Genomic DNA, 20,276 nt, shown 5'->3' on the forward strand with positions numbered 1-20,276 from the left:
CAAAATGCTGTAGGTTATTAATCACAGCTTTGGGGTTTCTGACAGGATGTTTTGATAAAATAAATCTATTTTAAGTGACTGTAATGAAATACTAACCCGTTTTTGAAGGGCTTTTAAGATGTTTTTAAGAAGTTTCAGATCAAAGACTCAGTTAATGTAACCTCCATGCATTAAATATTTAGTACTTATTCAGTCACTTGAGCACTCAGGCATCTTGACATTGTAAAAGGGGGAGAGGGAAATTGAGTTTAAGTCAGTTTTGCACAGTGGGATTTTTAAGTTTTTATGTTAAAATCCCAGGCATGTAATTTTAATACAAAGGAGTCAATTCTTTTACAAGAGTATATGCACCACCCATTAAAAGAATTCTTTATGCACCTGCATAGATGGGAGAATAAATCCTCTATAGAGTCATTTCGATAGAAACTGTTGTGCTGTGATTAACATCATGATTGAACATTATTCTGTCTCTGAGCTCTCTGATGGACAAAACCAAATGCACACACTTCTCTTTCCAGAGCAACCAGGCACTTGCAAGGAGCACAGAAATTTAACAATCACAGCTATATTTAAGCAAGTTTTCTTTAGATATTTGGATTATGTGACTATAAAACATTTCCCCTTTCTAGCATCCCTGAATTCCAACAGTTGCTCTTTACCGTTTCATTTCTTCCAAGGGACATGCTCGGAGGTCTTCAATACAGATCAGGATGAGGGAAACAATCTTATTTTGGGACGTATTAAAATAGATGTCTTAAATTAATAAACTGCAAATTATTAGGGGCTGGATATCCATTCTGGAAATGTAACACCATATACAAGTTCTCAAGCATCACCTTTCTTGTGAAAGTTCACTTAGTAGCAACTTGCAGATGACTTCAAGCAGAATGAAGACACGCCTGAGGGCATTTCTTGGCTCACTTGCAGAGGATTATAGACATTAAAATAGTAAAAATTGCCTTTGAAACTATTTTCATGAACTATCATTGACCCATGTTAGTATCTAGTCTCACCATCAAGATAAGTATTGCGTATTCCAGTCCTGTTTTAACACAAACACTGTCACGTTCAAGTTCTTTGATATGCACAGTTGCTCTAGGGCTCTTGGATTTCACAGTCATTCATAATCACTCATAATGTTACTTTTCATAACCCAAACAGTTCTGCATATCTTTCATTCACCACAGACATTTTCCCAAAACTTACAGTGGGACTGAAGATGATTGGACCCTAATTTGAAGTTCAAAAAGCTAAAACTGACCTCTGAAGTAATGGTAGCAATACATATTCCCAAATCTGGTAAACATCATCATTACATGACCCTATTTGTCATAAGTGTCTTCTGAATGTTCAGCAAGCGCAAAGGCTGTATGTCATCATGGGCTCATCTGTGACACTAAAAGACAAACAGCTACTGAAAACATCTACATGTATCTTATGGTAACTGGATGACCTAATCTATTTTTCTCAAAGGCTTATGTCAAGTTATTCCCTGCTTTTACTCCTGGCCAGGGCTATGAAGCTCCTGTTTTCTCTTCCGTATTAAATTATATGAACCCGAGGTGCAGGAAAGGTGCACGGTGATTTTACAGGAAACAGGCATTTCTTTCTATGTAACCTTAACATTTCTTATGCATGGTTGCTTCTATATGCACGCCGCTGTGAGAAACTCCCAAATAGTAAATTAAATGAATGAATGCTTATTCCACTGAAGAAGAAACTATGTCAGAACTGTTCTATCCAAAGAAATCAGAACAGAGGCCAATCCTAACCACATAATGCGTGTAAAATACTCCAATACGTCCCCCACTAATTCACCCGACAGATAGTCAGAATGGATCTACAAGGTCCTACTGAAGCAGTTGGTGTCTGTCTTTCTTTTGGCTTTTTTGATATTGTTCAGAGCAGAGACCTGTGTTGAAATCATGTAATGAGATAATAAATCAAGATGATACATGAAAGATTCAGTTCTGTGAAAGTAGAAGTCTAAAGCCTTTCTAGAATCTTAGAAGTGAATTATATTCTCAAAACTAGCAGGAAGCTTAGGAAAGACACAGATAATTTAATAATTTGGTTAATTCTGAAACAACTTTGAGAAAACATTTTGGATGTAATCTAGGCGAACCTTTGTTGTAATGAAACACAGCACAGGAGAGGTCAGATATCAGATGTCCTTGCACCGCTGCCTCTGTAACAGACATTAGACTCAGAAGGAAGGTAACTTTGATGGGGAGAGAGTAATGAGAGTGTAACCAATGCTTCAGTGTAGGTGTCATGAGAAATGAAAGAAACAATTGAGGTAGTTTTGATAATAGTGAAAAAAGCTTAAAAGGCCTTTGACAAATTTTATAGAAACTGAATGCAATATTATGAAATACTCAGTTTGACTGTGGCACTTTCAGATGCTCTATGGATTTTAAAAAAAAAAAGAAAAAAGAAAAAAAGGAAAAAAAGAAAAGGAGAGGAGAGATTTTCCGAAATTAGCAACAATAAATAGTTCAAATAGTATTGACTGGAAGCCAGGAAATGTGAAAATTATCACATAACATATTTTTCCTTATAGAAATTCATGCCATTCTAGTAGCTTCCATTTATTGTTAGACAGCATGTTTAAACTTGTAATGAATATGACCTGCTGAAATCAGGATACATCCACATGTGATGCTTTAAGATGCAAAAGAAGAAGATTAGCATGAAACAATTTTCTTCTGTGTTAGAATGAGGGAAAAAAATTCAATGGGCATCTGAAAAGAAGAAATCTTGGCTATAAGTTATCTATTAACGTGAGAATTGTTTTACTCTTTTGGCATTCAGGATGATTCAAGTAAACTACATACAATCAGTTTACCCAACTGTGACATGGTGAAGGTGTCTCCCAGAGAGATTTAACTCAGACTGTCCCTGGAATAAAAGCTGAAAATTTCATATTCATGTTGGCTGCAAACAGGGGTGCAGATGGCTATTCCCAGCATATAGAATATAGTATGAGGCTGCTGTAAGGAATTCTATCCATGATCATTGTTGAAATACATCTGTCATCAGTGGTATACTGGTAAGTTACGTGTGGTCAGGGACATCTGATGACGTGTGATCAGTTCCAGAGGTTTACTATCATATACACATTAGACATGCAGTAGACTCTGATCATTGCTTTATAGTCATTATGGAGTATTTTTGAATCAAAGAAAGAAAATGTTCAAAGTCCAAACACTTTTGTTATTTCTAGCAAAGTTCTGTGTAATAACAATTCCCAGAGAAGCCCAATGTTCTGAATTGTCTGTTTATGCACGTGGGCACCTATTCTGTTAGACACCTCTCTGATGGTTTCCAATAGCTTATATAGAGCGTGCTGCTGTCAGAGTACAGACTTTCCTACATCCTAACACATGGAGCAGATTTCAAATTACATTCAGCAACTTCTGAAACTAATCAAAGAAGGTATCTTTTGTGAGCTAGTAGTTTATGGATGTTCATCACCACCAGTCCATGACCTTTGTAAACCTCTTGTTGTGATTCAGCATTATTGCAGGTAAAGTTAATAACTTGAGACAGTATGAAAGAAAAGGCAGCTTATCTGCATTTTTAAAAATATATAGACATAAAACCTAGTCACTCCCCTAGGTTATTTAGGAAAAGGGATTATGGGGCAACTACTCTGTGGTCACTAGTTGCAGGAGAGGACTTCCTTGCTTTCAGAGTAAGTTTTCAGATGGAGCACGTCAGGAAATTTGTGCCATTATTTGGAAATACATGAAACCAGGGTGGAAATAATTTCCAGAATCCAATTTGTTCCCCAAATGTTAAAAAATGAACACAGGTGCACTTCTTATTAGGTAAAGGAAAGATACATGAGATCAGGAAAGGGTTTTGACATGCAGTCCTCATTCACTTCTACCAAAAGTGTGCTTGGCTGATACTGGATATTTTGGAGATGGTAGGTATACAGGAACCATCAGTTTACTTTCCTTGATACTTACCTGGTAGTTCATACTGACATTGGCAGTAGATAACAGGGGAGGTGGTTCTTGCCCAGGAGCCTCACAATCCATTCATTTTCCTTTTTTCTGATTTAACTTTCTAATGAGCAGAGTGGCTTACTTATTTTGTAATATACATACATAAATTCATTGTCGTTCTGAAGGAAGTCGAGCTCTCTCAAAGAAGAGTTTGTATTTACCTGTATTTCTCTGGGAAGATGAAAAATCTGAGATTTCAGAGACCACAGCTATTCTGCTTCATTATTGTCATAGCAACAAATGATCTTGAAGCACTATATGCAACATCTATAGCCATTTGTAGTGTAGCTCTAGGTACTAACTTGTTTTCATTAATGGCCAGCATAAACTAGTCTCTGTACTCTTTGGAATTTAATTGATGAACTGCAAAACAAATGGTTACAGTTAATAAAATTATATTTTGCCATCTGTGTCCAGTAATGAGAAAATCTGAATTATAGGAATGAAAAAGAATGAAGTTTTCTGCCAAACAGATCAATGCACCCTACCTCTTTGTCAGCATTGAATTAGATGTTATCTGTTGCTGTGTATTTCTCTCATTGGTTACCATGGCTAATGGGAATTTCAGCCAAGATGGACATATAGGAATTCTGTTTGACCATGAGGAATATAATATATTTTTCTTTGTCTTTCTACAAGTCTCTGTAGTATGAGTCTACAATGTTATTTGGTCTGAGTGCATCCAAGTCTCATTTATGGGAGGACAATTTTGTTCAGCTCTGCAGTGTTATTTGCTGTTACAAAATCTTATCTATTTCTATAAAGGAAATCTAGAGGATATGTGCAGTTTATTCCTAAACGTCTGAAGGATTTCAAAATCAGCTGGAGCTGAAGGCAAATCTGGTGCTGCCACAGTATCTTGTAAGGATGATTACAACAGCAGAGAAGTACACCTTTGAAACACATACTCTTTTTTCCTGAGTTCGTGTTCTGAGCAGTTTGTTCTCTTGAGAGTGAGGATATATACTGTCTGGATTCTTCATAAAGGTAAAGAGGCCACCACAATTGAAAAAAAAAAAAAAAAAACCCCAACACAAAATCCCCAAACTTTTATGAGTTCTCTTGGACCCTACGATATCATTAATTCCTATAAGAAGAGATGGTCCTCATGCAGAAGATATCAAAGTACTGTATGTTGATAACTTGATTGCCTAGAGGATGCTAAAGATCTAGACCATTTCCTTAAGCTTTAGAGAGGAAGACAGACTACAGGGCAATATGGAGATTATGCATTTCCACTCACTGTAGACAAAGAAGATTCAATGCTTTTGAGCACTGTCATGGTTTCACCCCAGCCGGCAACTAAGCCCCACACAGCCGCTCGCTCACTCCCCTCCGGTAGGATGGGGGAGAGAATTGGAAGAGCAAAAGTGAGAAAACTCGTGGGTTGAGATAAAAACAGTTTAATAGGTAAAGCAAAAGCTGCACATGCAAGCAAAGCAAAGCAAGGAATTCGTTCACTGCTTTCCATGGGCAGGCAGGTGTTCAGCCATCTCCAGGAAAGCAGGGCTCCATCACGCGTAACGGTTACTTGGGAAGACAAACTCCATCACTCCGAACGTCCCCCCTTCCTTCTTCTTCCCCCAGCTTTATACGCTGAGCATGACGCCATATGGTATGGAATAGCCCTTTGGTCAGCTGGGGTCAGCTTCCAGCCGTGTCCCTTCCCAGCTTCTTGTGCACCCCCAGCCTCCTCGCTGGTGGGGTGAGGAGCAGAAAAGGCCTTGACGCTGTGTAAGCACTGCTCAGCAGCACCTAAAACATGGCTGTATTCTCAACACTGTTTCCGGCACATATCCAAAACATAGCCCCATACTAGCTACTGTGAAGAAAATTAAGTCTATCCCAGCCAACACCAGCACAAGCACCCTTGGGAGTAGTAACACTATTCTTGTTCTACCCATTACCTTTCAGATTTTGAAATATTCATTGTTTGGATTAATATCTATGTCCAGGTCCAAGACAAATCTTGATGTGCCTCGCTGTATTGCAAAAATATCTCCTATTTTTCCAACACAGTACTATTAACCTCTGGTTTAGTCTTCATCTGTTAATCTATGAAGTGCCCTTAATCAGTCATCTTTGACATTCCTATAAATTTTCCATCAGACATAACACCTTACTGGCCATTTTTCATTCTCAGGAGGCAAATAAGAAAAACAGACCTGAGGTCTTGAATCACATGAACTGTGCAAAATAGAAGACTCCATTTCTAATTATTTTCTTGAACACCGTGTACCATGCTTTGAAGAGCTCAGCAGTCACAAACAGGGCCTGGTTTCCAAAACATTAAACTTCTTTTTGGTGTGTGACTATCAAAAGTTGGGTTTCAATTCTGTGTATCAGGACTTCTGAAAGAAGAAGTTTGTATTTTCAGCTTATCAAAATACATTTGAATGTAACATGGTGTCTTGACTATCAAAAGTTGGGTTTCAATTCTGTGTATCAGGACTTCTGAAAGAAGTTGTTTCTATTTTCAGCTTATCAAAACTGTATGTGAAAATGTTGCGCGAGTGCCTGGGAAAGACAGCTCGCATGCACTGTCCCTGGTCCTGATAGCGATTTGACGACTCGATTCTGAAGTGACACTCCATATAAACCGTTTAGGGTGGCTAAGCTCTGAAAAGGAGTTCCAAATCTTTACCATAGACTGCTTCGAAATGATCCAGGTTTCTGCAGTAGTCTCCTTCCCTTTAAAATGACACTACAGTCAGAAGGATGTTATGAACCTTAACTCAGTGACATTGATGGAATATTTTGGAAGCTATCAGAGCAAAAGTTCTAAAAAAATCTTGAGTTTTCTTTAACGGCAGGCGTAAGACTTTCTCTCTGCAGAACAGTGCAGCTTTCATAAATACGGAGAAGACTAGTTAATATTTCAATTCTAAGCAACTTAGATTTAAAAAATAAAACCTTTAACAATGTGCAGCTGTTACTAATGAAGTAACAAGCTGATTAAAAATATCATGATGGATATTAATGCATTATTATAATCCACCTTAATGCAGAAAATCGAAATGGAAAAGAAATAGATGTATTATAAAATCCTAAAGTCTTTAGATTTTGAGAAACTAACAGTCCTCTTAAAATTTAACTAATTAAGACTAAGTGCAAAATTGGATGCAATTAATGGGAAATTCAAAACAAAAGGGAGACAACTGATTTCAGAAGCCAATTTTTCTTTTGTGCATACTTATGAAAATTCCTGAAATGGATGGTATCTCTCCTTTGTCTTCCTCCACCTTGCACATCTATTAGAACATTGGATAAGGTAGTTCAGAAAAACAAACACTTTCTGTAGAAAGGTATGTCCACTATTTTAGGGAATTCTGAGTGAAAACTTTTAACTGTGGGCCTAGGGCTGACTTTTTTTTCATTGAAAATGTCATGTAACTGAGACCTTTTCAATCTGTGTTCATTTTCTCAGATTGTTCTCTGCTGCCACAGTATGGTGCTCAGCTGCTGTTTGAAAACATGAAAAAGAGGATCTTTATCAGAGAATGCAGTTCTTTTCATGTACCAATATGACTGGATGCCATGTAAGATCTCTTTTAAAGAGTATTAAAAAGGCTTTAAGCTGTATCTTATATTTCCTCAGAAGTGAAAAAACAGTTTTCAATTAAGTACCTACTGCTTTACATTAAAAAGCTCCTGTCTCCTCATGTTATTTGTGTGTTATTTTGTGTTCAAAACAAAGATAAATATTGCTTTCAGTATTTGTGGATAATAGCAGCACTTCAAGAGGAGCTAGCATTTTCTAGAAATAAACTCTTTTTTTTTTTGGTACTATTATGACCTTCTAAAATAAAATACATTTGAATGTAACATGATGTCTTAAAATAAGGATGGCAACTAGCCTCCCTTACATGTAAGTTAGAAGTCGTTCTTCATTGCACTATTCTTTGATTCAAAAATACTTCCCTAACAGTGCAGAAAAGTAAGGGCCACTAAACCACACTGCAATCAAGAACGGATCACAGGCTGCAAACAATATCTCCCAGCTATGTGTTCTAGAAATCCACTAGGTTGTCATGAGCCTTAGTTCTTCTCTTCAAGTACATATATTCAAATACTTGGGGTCAACAGTAAGGATGCACTTAGCCAGCTTGTGCCACCTGAACTACACTTCCTTGGTCTACATTGTTTTTATAATCTGCATAAAAATCTTTTCTTATTTCTTCATTTTCTCATTCCTGTGATATAAAGATATAACCCAGATTCCCTTCTGACATACAAGCTGAAGTCTTTTTAGAGCCAGCTTTCAGCTTTCAAGGCTTAAGGACAACAGAGATAAAGTCTTACTGAACATGTGCATGGCAAGGACAGAGAACTCCAGGATTAGCATGGATCTCTTACGCAGAAGGCCTCAAGTGCACATCTTACTCATACACTACAAAAAGCACTGCTGAGCAATGGTGGGATTCACTTTAGACACAGACATTCAGGATATTTATAGAGAACTGCAAAAAGGGTTGCAGAATGCATTACCTGAACCAGCTTCTCCAACTAGATGTGGACAAATGATGAAATATCCAACAATGAGGTGACAGACAAATAAGTGCTTCCTTAAATCAAATTTGAGACTACTTTTCATTTATTGAGTTATTTTGGTATTATCTATTGGGTATATACCATTACAAGAAGGAAGATGAATCTGGAGGGAGGGTGGAGGAAGGTATGTAGAAACCTCAAACCCTGACTGAATGTGGTAACATTTTTTTTTTGTTTATTTTTGGATCTTTTATTTGTTACATTATGTTTAAAGTGGGAGTAAATGGCTCTCAGTCTTACACACAAGTCTTAAAAATCTTGTGCAGCAGGAATTTTGTAATACTGGAAAGTTATTTGAAACCATATCTACCTCGTTGTGAATTCGTTTTATTCTTACCACTACAAGGAATGAATGAAGTCACTGGCAAATCCATTGGCTACCAATGACTAGCAAGTAAATTCTTTCCATATCCTACAACCAGATCTCTAATATAGCTCTCAGCTTCAGTGGTGTCAGTGTACTGTAGGTAAAGGTGAAACGTTAGACAAGCAAGCCCCCGGGAGCTTATTAAAACAAACACTTAGAAAGAACTGAAATATAAGTCAACCAATAGCCAGATCCATTTACATTCATATAAGACTGAAAACATCATTAGTCCTCTTTACTTTGTAAGTATGTTTGGCTGGAAACACCGAGAATCTGGGCTTAAAGTCTAGGATTTTTTTTTTTTTAATTATTTTTTATCCTGTAGTCATGTTGTTATAGTGGTAGTACAAGATAACGGCAAAACAGTAGGGCACCAGGCCTTGATCTTGCAAAGTGTCGATTGTTCTGACCTTGGAGCTTAAAGGCATTTTTACACACTTTCAACTTGATGTCATGAACTGTGCCAGTGACTTCAACAGGACTATTTAACATGCTTAAGTTTAAATCTATGCTTAAGTGTTTTGCTGGATCAGAGCCACAATGCTCGGTTTACACAAATTATGTAAACAAGATTTTGCCTAAGGTGTTTAGAGATTTTAATACATTATATTTACATTATATAGCTAGTATAAAGCTAAATCAATAAATAGTTCTTTCTTTGGTTAAATTAAATGGCATAAATCCAAATCCTTCGGACTGAGCAGACTTTGAAATCATTAGATAAGACTTCAATCCCAAGGTCTCAGCCCTACAGGTAATGTGGGCCAGGCTAACCATCTTCTGGGTCTACAGTCAAAGAATACAGATTAAAATGCAACTCCAGCCCCACAGATGCTTTACACAGTCACCACTCAGGAGATCTAAATATAAACCAACTCAAACATAGTCAAAATCCCAGCAGAGTCAATGCAGTAAAGTGCTACGGGGCAAATGTAGCTAATAGCTCCACATAGCACGATTTCCCCTACACGCAAGTACATTCAGCATCACTATCAACATGGTAATTGTTGCTTAATGCTGTGCTACAAAAGAGAGAAAACAAATTTCTGTAAATGGAAGTGAAAGAAGAATGAATGTATTCTAGGGTTTTCACTGGTTCCTAAGGGCTATACATATCTTCAAAATATCTGCACATCCTTCAGGGCAACTAGGTAAATTTTGAAACCATAAAAAGCTTTACATTGGTGTATATACAGGACCTCAGACTTGCTTTTGCAATGGAATGATATTTATTGGTTGTACTATGTTATTTCCCAAGCACTAACCAAAAAAGGAGTTCTAGTGAGCAAGGCACCGAACACGAAAAGTAAAATAGGTGCTCCCTGTCCCGAAAAGCATAGGGTGCAGTAACTAAAGGCAGCTGCCCGCATCTGGGGGTTGAACTGACTGTGTGGACAAAGACAGTTTGTTTCCTATTGGGATTACAGCTATCACACTGAGCTGTGTGGCACCCAACCAAGCAGTAGAAAGTGCTGAGGACAGGAATGAGTAAAATATGCCTCTGTCCTGGTTTCAGCTGAGATAGAGTTAATTTTCTTTATAGTGGCTGGTATGGGGCTATGTTTTGGATTTGTGCTGAAGACAGTGTTGATAATACAGAGATGTTTTAGTTGTTGCTGCACTAGTCAAGGACGTTTCAGCTTCCCATGCTCTGCCAGGTGCAGAAGAAGCTGGGAGGGGGCACAGCCAGGACAGCTGATCCAAACTGCCCAAAGGGCTGTTCCATACCATATGACATCATGCTCAGCGTATAAAGCTGGGGGAAGAAGAAGGAAGGGGGGACATTTGCAGTGATGGCGTTTGTCTTCCCAAGTAACCGTTACGCGTGATGGAGCCCTGCTTTCCTGGAGATGGCTGAACACCTGCCTGCCCGTGGGAAGGAGTGAACGAATTCCTTGCTTTGCTTTGCTTGCGTGCGTGGCTTTTGCTTTACCTATTAAACTGTTTTTATCTCAACCCTCGAGTTTTCTTACTTTTGCTCTTCCGATTCTCTCCTCCATCCCACCAGGGGGGAGTGAGCGAGCGGCTGCGTGGTGCTTAGTTGCCGGCTGGGGCTAAACCACGACAACCTCTTATCTGAAATTTGCCATTACCATGAAACAAGGATTCAGACCCTGAAATGCCTTCCTGCACTTGGCTGTTATTTCAGGTATGTCAGGACAACTGACTAGATCACGAATGTTTCCTCTCCAGGTTGAAGCCTGGACAAACCGCATATTATGCCAGCTTCTCTGGAAATACAGGTGTACATATCAGAGGATGAAACAAACAGAGAGCACAAAAGACGTAAGGACAAGGAAGACAGGTCGTAGACCAGGATATGAAGTTACATGAAATGGCACTGAGATGGGGATATTGAGTGCACAGAAGAGAACATGACTACCTTGTGTAGTCCTGGTATTTAAAAGACCTAACAGCTATTTTGGATTTTCCCTTCACAACTCAAAGATATACGGGGAACGAACGGGAAAGAACAAAGCAGAATAAGTAACAAACAGTTACTTAGGTTTTTTAAGCATTATTTCTGTGGCCTTTTTCAGACCAGGTAAATTGCCACAAATTGCATTTAGATGACATTTCAACCTAGTTGCAGTCAGATCCATTGGAAAGTACAGAATCATATACCAACATGATTTCAAAGGTATGATACATCACACTGAGCAGCAAACAAATGCCACAACTTTCTTCTTGTAGTTAGCTTAGGAAAGTATAAACTACATGGACAGAAAAGGGAAGGTTAGATTTGAGGCAAAGAAAGGGCAAGCTGGATGAAGGATAAGTGCAGAGTGAAGGTGAGATGAAGAGCTTGACATGGAAAATGGAAGAGCCGTGAAGCAAAAGGCTACAGCTACACAAGCACAGCTTGTGCACAGCTGTACAGCTGCACAGCTACAGAAAGTCCAGTGAAGACTTCAGAAAGGTCACTGACTTTCCAAAGCTTTCCCCGTGTGGCTATGGGATGAAAGGGTGCAACTTGGGACCTATGCATAAAAACAGTTTGTATAGACTAACACCACCACATATAAGTCATTTACTGTCATTCCTTTCAGAAGGTTTTCTTCTTATAAAGTGGATCATAACAGTTTTTCTGCAGGTGATTTCTTAACTCAATGGATTCTTTATGCTCAAAGCTTCTTTTTCGTGAAGTTCCAAGCATTTTTTTTCTAAGAGTTTTTGAATGGACAAGGGTAGTTATAAAATGTGAGCTGCAAAATTGACTTAAGATTTGAACCCTTCTTCCCAATTTAAGATTTTTTACTCATAGTTAGATAAACAACAATTTATGCAAATCCTTCTAGAAATTATTTTACTATATGAAACAGTGCTCTATCTGGAATTTAAGAAATAACCAGCTTATACATTTAGTAACCTTGCACAATATTAACTATAAATGATGACATTATTGAGTGTGGTTTTTTTCTAAAACTATATATTGCTACAAACTTAAACCAAAATATTTTTTGTTTTTACCATGAACAGTTGTATATATCCTACAGACGGATGGCAACTTTCAACAGTAACATAGTTTCGCCTGTCTTTCCTTGTCTATGATTCCCACAAGCCAGTTTATCTCCCAGAACTCCCTTTAAAGTCTAACAAAGAATTTTTCCTTAAAACTGATAGTATAGAATAGTTCCCTGTTATTTTTCATGTTATTTATATAATTTTCCTGGTAGCATACTGTGCTATTATATACTATAAATCGTATTTTATTTCAGAAAGAACTGTTGGTGGTGTTATTTTTAGGTCCAACTCTTCTTCTGCTGATATCCAACCCAGCTAAGAAAATAGCTGTAGGAACATTCAAAAATCTCACGTACAGCTTTGGGATGACTTCCATATTATGAATGCGATGGGAACAGCAGTACTATATGAGTAAATAGATACACCACTGAATAAAGAGAATGTGCCCCGAACATACATGTAGGTGCACTTTTACATTCTAGAGAAATAAAAAGTTGGGCTTAGGTTTTTTTAAGCATTATTTCTGTGGCTTTTTTCAGACCAGGTAAATTGCCACAAATTGCATTTAGATGACATTTCAACCTAGTTGCAGTCAGATCCATTGGAAAGTCCAGAATCATATACCAACATGATTTCAAAGGTATGATACATCACACTGAAGCCTGTAACTTCTATTTTTTTTTTTTAAGACAAAGGTATACTTTTCTTTTACAGAACTGTTATTACATAACCTAACGCTGAACATAGAAATGGGAAATTTAACCTTAGAAAAGTTGTCTATTTTCTTTGCTTCATGCTTTAAAACAGTCATAACTGAGCAGTTAAAAATGGACCAGTAGATATCAGTAGAACCAATCAACTATTTTTACTGGGGTAGCCAGTCTTTTAGACAGTAAATAAGGGATATTTGATCAATGATCCAGCAATGTGACATCTGCTGTGCAGTTTCACAGTCTTAGGGCCTCATTCTGATCTCTCCGATACCAGCATAAATCAGGAGTAACTTACGTAAATGAAAAGCACGCACCAAAGTGGCGTGGAGTCAGAATGAAGCACCTTGTGTTCCAATCTGTTTCACTGAGTATCTCATGTCTGACTTAAGAGATTGGCTCACTTACAGAGCTCTACATTAGACATATTGCCTTCTTGTTTTAAAATATGTATGTTTAATATTTAATTTAACAGAATTCCATATTCCAGTCTCTGTGTACTGTGGAAGTCCCTTTGAGGCTTGTGGTTTGTATGCGCAGTTGCAATTCTCCTCAAGTGTAATTTGGAAGCACCATTGCCTAATGGAGTGAAAGGAAGTAGCTGTCTCCAATTAATCTTGGCTCTCTTTTGAGTGAGTAATGAAAATATTGCCAAGCCAGTGGCGATTTGTAAAGTGGGCTGTAGGAGCTGAGCCAGCCTCACCAAAATGCGTTTAATATAGTATGTGTGACAGTGGAATATTAGTAGAGGTACAGGTCTCATCAATTGTCCACACACTTCATATATGCACAGCTAATTTAGACTACCACCTTCAAATGACGACACACTCAAAAATTTTGCCAACTTAGAAATATTGTTTATAATGCTACACGTAACTGTTACTGCACATGAAACTGCGTAAGTATCATAAAATGGGTACTGTAAATGTAAATTGAGCCTGTGCTTATATTTTCGCAGAAATATAAAAATTATTTTTCATTCTATTATGCTGTACAATATTGCATAATATATGCTGAGATCACAGACACATCAATAATATGCAAAAACCTGATTTCACAGTTTTAGAAAATGCTCACAGATTTTGAACTTCTGATCTATTGGGACAAACCATAGAAAGTCTGAAGTTACCGAAGGCCAACAATGGCAGAATGAAAACGGCAGTTTAAATGATACCTGGGTGACCATCATAGCTACCTTGCAGGAGAGACTATTTTCAAGACCATTTGGCACATCTAGACTTTGGGATAGCTCCCTGAAGTAAAGAATATAAACATTAAAAGGTCAGAAATAGAACAGCTAAGTTATCCATTCACAATGGCAATGGGAATCTTTGCCATTTGGCTCTGAACCACTTTGCCATTCTGCATCCTAATGACAATTACATGTCCCATACTGATATTTCACTTTCAATTTTCATAGAATTAATGAAAGTATTTAAGGAGTTAATGGAGGCATAGTACTTTCTTTACAGAAAATATGAAATTAGATTAGAAATTAGATTGCCTTGAAAACATTACATGCAGCAAAATGTGCACTCAGAAAGCCTTCAGGAGTAATCATCTAAGCATGGTTCTTGTGACTTGCATTTTACTGTTCCACGACAAAGAAAAATAAAAAAAAAAAAACCCCAACAAAGATCTGTGGCGAGATTCTGTTGTCTCCAAGAGGCACAGTTCAAAACTTCATAATCCAGGAGAAGTGAAATTGTTTCACACCGTTCGCCATCCTCACAATCACAAACTGCTGCAGGGAGCTGTAAAATTCCCCTGGAACGAACCAGAGCGTATCGGTGGCTACATGGCAGCTCGACAGATATGCCGCAGCCTTCCTCTAGCACGCTACCTTGCTTCAGCCCGGTGCCCAGCATGAGGACTTCAGAGCTTGTCCTCAGACAGCATCTTTAAGTTCCCTTTCACCATGTGCTACCAGGGGTATTGTCCCTTTGCCAGGAATAGAGCTTTTAAGGGTCTCTTTATGCCAATCTGACTCCTCTTATCTTACATAAGGGGCCAGAGCAGGGACAGAGTTCGCTTTCTTAGCTCTAAATCTATCCTATATGGCACGCAATTCCCTAAAGTACAGCCAGCTTCTGCTTTGATGAAGCACTGTGCAGTGAAGACTGAAGGATCCTGTTTTTCACCATTTAAAGATGTATGATAGCAACAAAGCTCTATGTTAAAATATTTAACTCGCAGAGAACTTATGGAAATTGTCTATTCAAGCTCAGCAAAGACATTAAATTACCAAGCTCTTCTAGGACAGTTGTGTGTGGAGAAAAGCCAGAAATGCTCTGAGATTGTAACGTTACTTACAAAGATTACAGCATGAGCCTGATACAGAAGCTTTTTATACAGATCAGCATGGTGAGCTGCACAATGTTACCATATCAATTTCTGCAAAACATACTGTGTGTGTACATATAGATATAAAATCAGGACTTATACACAGCACATTTCCTGCCACATTTTGAATGGCATCTGTTTGTTTAGTTTGCTGCAATATGAAAAATAATATTTAGCAACTACTGGTAACACAATGTTAACAAGATTTAAGAGTATTGCTCTGTCTGTCAAAATGCAGATAAAAGACAAATCCTTCTACCTCAGTGTTTTAATCAGTCAGATCAGGGTTTTGGTGAATATGCAAATGTGACTGTTTATACATTATTTTCAGAGTGAAAGGAAACAAATTCAGTTTCATTATAGAACTAATGGCAGCTCTGTCCTCTAAGATTAATAATTAAAACCCTTACACACATTAAAATGATAGTGCTCCTTCCTCCCACCCTCTGAAGATTTTACTTTTCTATTTTTTTAATACCCCTTTCCCTTGTAATTGTTTGTCCCTCTAATTGGAATGATTAATAATTAATACCAGTCCAGGGATATGTAATAGTCATCTTTAGAACAAGAACTGTACTTAACTGACAAAAGGGTTAAAAAACAATTTCTTTTGCTAATTCTGTTTTTATTTTTCTCCATAAGTTAATTTTTTCCTCCAAGTTTTAGGCCACCATAGGAATCTCAACAGCCTACTCTGATGCTGGAAGCCTTTTATTTATTCCATCGCAGGCTATACATATGATTTCGTTCTGATTTTCACAATATATGCTGGGATTCTTTTTAAAGACCCAGCTGCTGGGGCAGCCAGCAGCCTTCATAGGAATCCAGCTTTCTTTTTCTGACAGACACACACTACAAGTTTAGACCAAATCAAATCTCAGAGAAAAGATTAAGAATGTGGGACAAGTGCACTATAAAGTCTGGGAACACAAAAGGAAAAAAAAAAAAAGATTTCAGCTATTATTTTTTAATCTGATGATTTCTGAGTTGATATGGGAGTGGCTGAGTCATGCTTTCCAAATCCTCAGGACAGACAACATTTCAGAGAAAGGTTATAGCAAAGTGAGCAGAAGTTCAGCCTTACCATTAACCCTCCTTCCTGCACCAGAAGAACTATCACGTTTCATTTTCATATGGCCACTGATCTATACTGAGATCACTAAACCCCTTTTAATTTCAAATCACCAAAGCAGACATTTTAAGAGTAAATCGAATAGGTAGTTTGTGCGGTTTGCATTATTTTACCAAGAAAAGCTATCTAGTTCCAAAGACACATATGCTTCTGAACAGAAAAGCTCTTCTAGAAAGACAAATGGACAGAGTACTCTAAAAATCACATTTCTTCAATAAAGCTGTTTCAGTTTCATCTTTTAATGTCCTTAGAAGTGAACTGATCCTACATGGGAATTTAGCATTGCCTTGCATATCACAAAGGAAATATTTTATGTGAAATTAAATTAGCACTTGTCTGTATTTCACCATGCAGGTATGCTACCTCGTGTGTCATTGACAGCAGTAAAACAAATATGTGCATGTGTGTACTTTAGCAGGGATGATGAATTACACTCTATAAGCATCTAAGGGTAGACATTCATAATGAAGCCCGCTAGTTGGCAAGCATCCCTGTTACTTACCACACTGAGTCCTAGCAGTTCTCTGCAAAAGTAGTCCATGTTCCTCCTTTGTAGGTTGTCAAGATAGTGCTGAAGGCGAGTATAGGTGTAGGGGTAGCAGTAAGCAAATTGGTAAGTGTCATCCTCTCGGTCAAAGCAAAAAGCAAATGACATGACATAGTTCTTCCTGTGGTCTGGGCAGCGATAGTAATACACGTTTTTAGAGGGTATTCTTTGCCTAAAAAACAAAAACAACATATATACACATTGACATATATATACATTGACATAAGAAATCTGAACAAAAAGGCTATGTGAGATTCAAATTTCTTCTAAAGCCAATGAAATGGAACAGCTTGAACAGCTCAGGAGCTGGCGAGCAGATCCCAGAGCCCGTGTTTCGGAGCACTCATGCAGACAACCTCCACGCCAGGGGCCCATGCAGGGCACGGCTTCTGTGCCGGTGCGCCAGTCGCCGCAGGGACTGCAGCTCTCTCCGGGTGCCCAAGCTGGCAAATCACAGAATCACAGAATCATATGGGTTGGAAAAGACCTTTAAGATCATTGAGTCCAACCATAAACCTAGCACAGCCAAGACCACCACTATACCATGTCCCTAAGCACCTCATCCAAATGTCCTTTAAATACCTCCAGGGATGGCGACTCAACCACTTCCCTGGGCAGCCTGTTCCAATGCTTGACAACCCTTTCAGTGAAGAAAAATTTCCTAATATCCAGTCTAAACCTCCCCTGGCGCAACTTGAGGCCATTTCCTCTTGCCCTATCACTTGTTACCTGGGAGAAGAGACCGACCACCACCTCCCTACAACCTCCTTTCAGGTAGCTGTAGAGAGCAATAAGGTCTCCCCTGAGCCTCCTTTTCTCCAGGCTAAACAACCCCAGTTCCCTCAGCCGCTCCTCATAAGACTTCTGCTCCAGACCCTTCACCAGCTTCGTTGCCCTTCTCTGGACACGCTCCAGCACCTCAAAGTCACCATAGCAGGGGAGAGCATCACACAACCAGAGAAACCCACCCCCAAAAGGATGCACAGGGAGTTGAGCTTTCCTCTACTTCGCTATCAAGCTGGTGCAATCTCATACCACTACGTAGGCTTCAGCCAAACCTCTGGCTGGAGCGTGGCTACATCCTTTCATACAGGCCTAATTCACCAGCACAGAGGCAAGGCGTAATTAATGAAGTAACGTCAGTATAAGGCAACATTGACAGAACTGCTACCAAAATTCAGGACAGCTTTATATTTTTATTATACTTAATAGCCAGGGGATATATCACCACCTAGCCAACGAATGGAGGAAAAGATAAATTCTTGAGGTAAAAAAAAAAAAAAAAAAAAAACACCAAACAACCACAAAACAAACACCACAACAACAACAACAAAAAAACCAAAACCACCCAAACAAAAAAATCAGGTATGGAGAATAACCTGGTCCTAAATTAGAAAGCAAAGGAGAAAAGGGTATTTGGTCCTGTTCCAAATTGGATTGCTGCCCTCCTCGAGAGTTCTGGCTTATAGTGCTGACAAGATAAAAATGAATATACATGATGGTAAATAATTATAATAGAGACATTTATGTCATTGTTATCAAGCTGGTATCTGTTAAGGAATAACAGATGTCTGCCTGACATCTTTCACCCAACTTCAATTATTCTGTTATTTCTCAACAGAAACGAGTAACATTTCAGAGGTGGGTCAAACACTTGTTCTATGGACTAGAGATGGTCAATATTTCTGTTTGTAGTCTTTCTTCGTTTTGCAGGTGGATTTTCTAGCTTTATTTAAACAGGAGATTCTCTAGTCATGCCATGCACTTGTAATTTGATGTAACTAACTTACCAGTCATGTTTGGCAACAAAACACTATGGTCCTGCAGACTCTAACTGATTCAATTACACAACATTATAAACAGGTCTCATCTAACGACTGGAGCAGATCTCAGCTAAACTAGGATCATGGTGAGGGAAAACATAATAAGATTTACAGACATAGCGGTAGTAATGTGCCGCTTTGTAATAGTTCCGAGAAGCTGGTCTACTGCAGAGCATCAGTTTTGGCCTTTCATTGCTAATATGAAATAGAGGACAAAACCCTCTCATTATGCAGAAGTACGTGTTTGCCAATTAGCAGCAGTTAAGGAGTCTGATCAGCAAGACTCAGGAGCTACAAAGAGAAACAGAAAGGAATTGAGATGTTCTTGAAAAAGTACAATAAAGAGCCAGTGATGCAGTTAATTACACTTGAAATAAGAATTTATTTGCCCCTTTTATTGCCCTGGCTCTTGAGCATTCAGGGCTTCAAGAATTTACTTCAGCATTTTTGGTTAAATAAGGCACTTGCTTATCACTAAGATCTGAAAATGATTTTTAAGCCACAAATATGAAGGACAGAAAAACAATTCTTTTAATTTTTTTTTAAAAGTATCGGTAGGGGAAAAATGCCACCAGCCGTCTGCATGCAGTACCCTAACCTAATAGGTTTCTCCAGTATCTTAACATATTTCTATCATTTGCCCTCACTCTGGAGTGCTATAGGACATCCCTCATTTGATCTCAAATCAAGCAGATGATATGGCAGTGGGTAAATGTATTCTAGCTCCCAGTCCTCAAACGGTAATGCAAGTTTAAACAGTATGTTGCTGAGTTGTTGAACTTTATTTGTTTCCAAATTAGCATGGGAGAAATAATAAAGGACAAGCCTCACTTTATGCTATAAAAATTTCATGTAAAATGAGACCAATAGGAGGAAATTCAGGATTTTAGAAAGGCTAATGCTAATTGAAATTCATCTGCTGATAGTTCATGTTTAAATGACACACAGTTCTCCTTGGTTCAATAACTTTCTACTTTTAAGCAAGTTGAAGACAACTTTGTTAATGTATTAAAGGCACTTTTGATATTTCATTCCCTTTCCCCTTCATTATAGAAGCTAAGCATCTGTTTTATTATCCACTTTGACACATCACTTTATGGCTGCATTTGGCTATTATGGCTAATCTTGATTTCTAGGACATCTGGTATTGACATTTCACTATCTGGTGTCTGCCACAACAGCAGAAACCATCCTCGGTTCCTAGGTTTAATTTCACCCTCTCAGGGCAGAAAGTGTGCAAACTCTTAATTCAAACCATATCTTCCAAAAATAATTATAATAGTACTCCTGTCACTGCTAATCTATTTTTATCTCTCCTAGCA

The 20,276-nt window shown here is 38.2% G+C and overlaps 1 protein-coding gene across 1 annotated transcript in view; it reads right to left on the reverse strand.

Moving 5' to 3' along the window:
* Positions 1–20,276, reverse strand: part of AGBL4 (AGBL carboxypeptidase 4) — a 981,249-nt gene that overhangs the window by 567,539 nt on the left and 393,434 nt on the right. Inside the window, exon 5 of the mRNA XM_075508731.1 lies at positions 17,087–17,303. Coding sequence (XP_075364846.1) covers positions 17,087–17,303 — 217 coding nt within the window. The remainder of the gene's footprint in view (positions 1–17,086; positions 17,304–20,276) is intronic.

The sequence above is a fragment of the Mycteria americana genome, chromosome 7 (genome assembly GCF_035582795.1).
Source record: "Mycteria americana isolate JAX WOST 10 ecotype Jacksonville Zoo and Gardens chromosome 7, USCA_MyAme_1.0, whole genome shotgun sequence".
In the NCBI taxonomy this organism is placed as follows: Eukaryota; Metazoa; Chordata; class Aves; order Ciconiiformes; family Ciconiidae; genus Mycteria; species Mycteria americana.